This window comes from Chionomys nivalis, chromosome 1 (assembly GCF_950005125.1).
Source record: "Chionomys nivalis chromosome 1, mChiNiv1.1, whole genome shotgun sequence".
Lineage (NCBI taxonomy): Eukaryota > Metazoa > Chordata > Mammalia > Rodentia > Cricetidae > Chionomys > Chionomys nivalis.
The window spans coordinates 187188925-187195380 of record NC_080086.1 but is presented as its reverse complement, the minus strand read 5'-3'; the positions used below and the strand labels follow the sequence as shown (position 1 = coordinate 187195380).

Genomic DNA, 6456 nt, shown 5'->3' with positions numbered 1-6456 from the left:
TAAAGGGCCCGTGAGCTAGTAGGTAGTGGACACTCTAACACAGACATGATGATTTCCACTGTAAATCTCATCTACAGGTTGGGACTACATTTTCCATCTCCCATTTATTAAAGAATTGGACTGACATCATGCTGAAAACCTTTTCAATCACCCACACATAATTGGGATGTTTAATTAAGTGATGCACTTAATGTGCTAACCCAACACTTCCAGAAATGCTGCTATTAAACTCGGTTGTAATAAGGCAGGATGATTTTGTCAAACAATTTTTGCATGCATTTTTATGACTTCCACGTTCACTTTTTAGATTCATTTGAAGAAGACATGGTCTTGGCAATGTGTCTGTTCTAACAGTTCTCTGACCCCTTCAAGGAGGAGCTCAAAAATACGCAAATATATTTATCATATATGTGCTTTTAAGTAACCTTAAGTTATCGCCTACCTGTCGGAGATAATGCCTATACCTTCCCTTTTAACATTTGACTCATCTCAAGACAATCTCAGAATTTTTCTGCTCTCATCAGTGTTCATAACCATATCTTGGTTTTCAGTTATCTAGTTGTTATTGGTATGCAGATCAAAGCATTAAGATTCTGCTTAATTTATCTGATGAAAAAAATAAAGATAAATGGGATTCCATGTTTGGTATATCTCAGGAAGTTTTAGACCTGCCAATAGAGTAAGCACAAGGTAAGAGAAAGAGGGAAATGTCCCAGATATGTGAGCTGTTTACATTCCTTAACTCACAAAGAGCTTGACTAGCAATGTCTGTATTTACTGGAACACCCACTGAGGTATGCCCATCCGTCTTTGTTTTACCTCTCCGTCAGAAAGGGTCCAGGAATTCCCTCCTCACCTCTGCCACACATCTAAATCCTAGTCAGTCAATGGAATGTTGGCATGCATCAAGTTTTATAGGTAGTAGAAAATGTGTTGGTCATTTAACACTAAGCTGAAATGCTACATTAATTCCTCTGGCGTTATCCAAAGCTATGTGTTAATCCAGAATTTTTTAAGTCTCATACTATTTTTTCTGAATATTAATGAATAGTGTAGTAGCAAGATTTTTATATGCACTCAAGGAATTATTCTTATTTCGTGTCAATGAATTCCTAGGTAACTCCTGGTGTCAAAAACACACAGTCCTATAGTAAGTGAACTGTAAAAAGGATAATATAGAAATTGAGTCACGTAAAATTAATCATAGAAATGGAGACATTTTGAATTTTTGAAAATTATATAAATTTACATAAGGATACTGAGAAGTCTAAATACAAAATAAAATTGATAGTCACAGTTCTTTGGTTGCTTAGTTTGTTGGATGTTTGGTTGGTTTCATTGTGTGTGTCTGTTTATATACGGATTTAGATGATAGTATCAGCTTTCATAAATATTAGAAATCCTTTAGATATGTTTTCCTATCTCTATTATGACCTTTATGATGGATTTTGGTATATATTTAGGGAAGAAGAAAGTTCAAATAGTTGTGTGTTAGTTGGCTTATCCTTCCAAAATCTTTTTTTTTTTTTTTATTTTCAGACAGGGTTTCTCCATAGCTTTTTGGTTCCTGTCCTGGAACTAGCTCTTGTAGAGCAGGCTGGCCTCAAACTCACAGAGATCCGCCTGCTCCAAAATCTTTTTATCTGTTTCAGATGGTAGTGTTTCAGAGAAGGCCAGAGTCTGATTACAATGTGAATGTGTCCCATACATGTGAGCTGTGCTTGTGTAACTTCAGCATGGCCATGATGTGGCAGACACATTTGTGCCATAGCCTCTGTAAGGTACTCACAAATCTTAGAGGCTTAAAAATAAAATTAAATTGTTCTGCATAGTGAGAGAACTGACTGATAAGCTTTGGAATTGCAGTGACAGCAGACAGTTTTCTTTGGCCAAATACTAAGTCCGTCACAATAGATGGGGACTACAACATCCTATCTTATGTAGCAGCTGGACCCTACCTGAGGGCTTTGGAATACTCTGGCAGGCCTCCACTTATAGGTTTGCCCTAGAAAGTTCACTTGTGAGAGTTATGCACAGAGCACGCTTAGTTGAAAATATAGACACTTAGTGAAAAGAGATAACCAAGCGACTACTGAACAGTAACAAGACACTGTCAGGAAAGAAAGACAGTAAGAGTCTCACTCAAGAACTGGCCAACTTCCCAGACAGTGCACATTCACACAAAGGTAGCTATGAGTAGATGTGTGTGTTCCATACGAACATGCCCTCTTCCCCTTCCTTCCTTCCTGCTTTTTATTCATTCTGTCTTCTTTTGGTTTTTTTTTTGGTTTTTCGAGACAGGGTTTCTCTGTGGTTTTGGAGCCTGTCCTGGAACTAGCTCTTGTAGACCAGGCTGGTCTCGAACTCACAGAGATCCGCCTGCCTCTGCCTCCCAAGTGCTGGGATTAAAGGTGTGCGCCACCACCGCCCGGCTTTCATTCTGTCTTTCTGCTGTCTTCCATCTAATCTATCAGCACTGGCGCTCTTGAAATGAAACTCTACGATGTCTTCCTCTGTCCCTGAGTTGCTAATTTCCTCCTCACGTCTGGGAGAGACAAGAAGTGAATGATTATTGGAAACGACACAGTTCTGTAGCTTGAATTTTTCATGTATATATATGAAATAAATATATATATACACATAATTTTTCATGTATATATATGAAATAAATATATATACATTTATTTAAATAGTTCTATTTGTTTATCAAAGAACAAGTGATTAAACTCACAGCTTTTTAACTTTCTAAATAACCAAGCATTCAGAAATATATTGTGATTAGTTATTCTTATTTATAAAGATGGAGACTGGCTGAGGCCTAGAGTTCCTGATTTTCCTTTTTTAGTCTCTAATTGGCTGACTTTACATCAGATATTCAGAATGATACTAACTATGATGAATTGATATATAATAATCCATATGTATGTTCACATAGATTGTTTAATTTAGAAATATTTTTGAAAATTACTGAATTGCTTTTGGCCCTTTGTTTTTCTCACATGTTAGAAAATTAAATCAAATTTGTCTGTATTTCCATATCATGATGAAAAAATAGGAGATATGGCTATTTTTCAGTGTTAAAAATGCAACTAATTTTGTTTGCTTGCTTGCTTGTTTGTTTTGTTTGAAGTAGAAAAAAATAACCCTGGAACTCTTTTCTTTCCCTTTATTTCCACATACGGCTACTTTTTCACTGATAATTTCTCAATTTTTTTTTATTTGCAAGTGTCAGGAAAATTTGAGCCACATAAAAATTACCATTAGAATAAATTGTGGACTGTGCTATTAATCTTTTTCTGTTTTCAAAGATAGTTTGTCCTATAAACATGTTCTAAAGAAATTCTTTATGTAAATACTAGCCTTTCTTTACAGTAAAATTGGATTGTTTGTTTGTTTGTTTGTTTTGCTGGAAGGCAGTGTGAATATTTTACCAAGGTTGCAGGCAGCCAGGTGACCATTTGATGGGATGCTGATTGGTGCCCAGCAACTCGCACTGCTCTGAGCATGCGTCTCAGAAGACCAAGCCTTTCCTGTGTTTCTCTGCTATCCTGCTCCCTATTCTCCAGAAATCTTTTCTTTCTCTAGAATCTTCTCCCCAATGCTTTTGCTTACCCTCTATTTTCCTTCCTTCTTTTCTCTCATATCCCACTTTTTCTCTTTCATCCTCAGAAACTTTTAGAAAAAAAGAAGTGAGAAGGAAGTTTAAACAAAATGTTTTCGTTTTGTTTATCTATTGGAAACTCTTTGAGTAATCTTTAGATTTCTGGACTTTCTAGTATAACTTTAATTACTTGTCATAAGAAAATGTTTAAGGAAGAAACTAGACTGTTAGCCTTATTCTGCCTTTTAGTGAACTAGTCTCCTCAGATATTTTCATCTATATTAATTCATATCTAGAAAATATCTTCTATCAGTTACTACAGTGACTTATTTATTCATATTTATTGTTAAATTTTATCTCTTTAATTTATATTTATTTATGCTATGTTATGTGTGTGTGCCTCTGTGTGTGTGTGTGTGTGTGTGTATGTGTGTGTGTCATGGCACTCACTTGGAGGTCAGAGGACAATTTGTAGGTGTTAATTCTTTTTTTTCCAGGTTCTGAAAGAAACTCCAGCAGTTGGGTTGGGAAACCAGCAACTTCACCTACTCAGCCATTTCATTCAGTATATGTATTTATAAGCATTATAAATTTGCATATAATTTTGAATAATGATTAAGTTATGTAAGTATGTTCTATATATATGCTTTGTACAGCTATAAATATCAGTTATTCTTATGGATAATTTTAATTATTTAGCTTTTTTATTTTAATGATATGCTTAAAATATTTCAAAAGGTTTTCAGTTACAGCAATGAGACATTGAAAAGAGACTCAGTGATGAACTTCTGAGACCACTGCAACGAAATTATTTATTTTCTCTTCTATTGTCCGGAGTTCCAGCTCCTTTGTGCAAGTCATTTGAACCATGGAACTTCCAGTGGGAGCCTGGTGAAATCTGCTGCTTCTGGAAAACTATTCTCAAAATAATACAAAGTTACACAGCACAAAATGGATACCATTTTGGGCCGTTGGTGCTAAATAACTTAAAAACAACGTCATACCGTTGTGCAAAGACCAGCAAGCACTGGATTGTTACAGCCTTTTCCCTCTCTCTCCATGCAAGGTCCCTGTGTCAGTGGCCATGATGACGCCCCAGGTGATCACTCCTCAGCAGATGCAACAGATTCTTCAGCAGCAGGTCCTGTCTCCTCAGCAGCTCCAAGCCCTCCTCCAGCAGCAGCAGGCAGTGATGCTACAGCAGGTAATGTATGTTACCTGCTCTGGTGTTCTAGTCCCGCTGAAGGGGAAACACGCTGCTGGCAGTGTGCTGGGCTTAGTACGTAGTGCGGTCTCCACATACAGAAGCAGATTAGCAGCACATCAAAACAGAAATGTCACACTGTGCCTGCAAAGCTGCCTAAGAGGACTTAAGTTATTCATTCTCTTCAACTGTACCTAAATCTAGAACAGGAGCAGAAAGAAGAGCAAATTGAAAACAGATGAATTTGTATTTGATTATTCAGGTTCTTAGGTACATTTACTTATAGCTTTGCCAAGGAGTGTACCAACACACCACAGAATTGTTGTTTTTTAAATCACCAGCACATTAGCAGCCCCCCCCCCGAGTTCCAATAAATAGGAAAAGGCTACTTTGCACACAGCGCATGCTAAAAGCTACACCCAAGCTTTCTTTTATGAGGTATAGTCATCACTTGAAAAAGAGGAATCTGTTTATTAGAATAAAACTGGACAGATAAGATCAAGTTTGTTTTTGTGATAATACAAACAGTGAGCCTACAGTGAAGCTTATTGAAGACTTGAGTATCTAAAAATAGATTCAGAAGGTGATACTTGCTTTCTGGGGTGAAAATAAAGTGTTTTGCCAGAGTTGTTAGTTAGTATGTTGCTTTGCTATTGCCTCTGATTGGGCCTACAGGTTACATAGATTTCTAACATGACATTGTGTTAAAACCTCTGCTAGATGAAGCTGTTTTTATCCTACTTTGGTGGCGGTGATGCTTGATCCTTCTAAGGAGTAGAGCACAGCCCGTTCTTAGGACGTCATAGGGCTTCAGATGTAGTCATTTAGAGTATTCACTTTGGTTCTGGCCTTTAGAATACAGATTTTCTATACCCTTTTGTTTAGGATTGTTTGGATTCTGGATTGGAAATTTTCAGAGCTGCCTTGGGAAAAAAAGTATGTAGCGCTGTCTCTTTAAATCCAATGCAATTTTTTATTTTGGGAGGGGTGGGCGGTGAGGTGTATCTTAATGACTACTCTACCATGTGTCAGGCTAGTAGAGTTTAGGACATTGATGATACATGAAACTTTTGCCTTTATTTATTAAAGTCAAAATGGTTTATTCAGCAACAACTACAAGAGTTTTACAAGAAACAGCAAGAGCAGTTACATCTTCAGCTTTTGCAGCAGCAGCAACAGCAGCAGCAGCAACAGCAGCAGCAGCAGCAACAGCAGCAGCAGCAGCAACAACAGCAGCAGCAGCAACAGCAGCAGCAGCAGCAACAGCAGCAACATCCTAGCAAGCAAGCAAAAGAGGTAGGATCTAGTTATCTCGTTGATATCTAATAGCATGGGCTTAAGAAGGTACTTTGAGAGGTGAGGATCGTCTCAGATCTCCCTATAACAAGGCTCTTGCTGTCAAAGATGCAGTGTTCTGTATTTTTACTGAGCTTAATAACAGTGACAGTGAGACTCTCGTGCTCTCCTTTTTTGTAGCACGGGACTTGAGAGTCACAATCCATTGCTGACTGTCGTCTAATGTCACTAATGAATCACAGTGTACAAAGAGCAAGCTGTGTGGTGGACAGAGTACTGATTATCTTGTATTCACTGAGAATCCAAGTTGGTGAGGGAACCTTATTTTTCTCAGTTGTACAGCTCAGAGACCATG

The 6456-nt window shown here is 37.5% G+C and overlaps 1 protein-coding gene across 5 annotated transcripts in view; it reads left to right on the top strand.

Annotated features, from left to right (window-relative positions):
- The window catches only part of Foxp2 (forkhead box P2), a 343109-nt gene that overhangs the window by 275013 nt on the left and 61640 nt on the right, over nucleotides 1–6456 (top strand). For 4 of the 5 annotated variants that reach the window (XM_057765108.1, XM_057765116.1, XM_057765099.1 and 1 more), the window contains 2 exons: nucleotides 4668–4805; nucleotides 5913–6101. In XM_057765108.1, coding sequence (XP_057621091.1) covers nucleotides 4668–4805; nucleotides 5913–6101 — 327 coding nt within the window. Of the gene's footprint in view, nucleotides 1–4667; nucleotides 4806–5690; nucleotides 5742–5912; nucleotides 6102–6456 lie in introns of all 5 variants that reach the window. The other variant, XM_057765132.1, reaches the window with a different exon arrangement.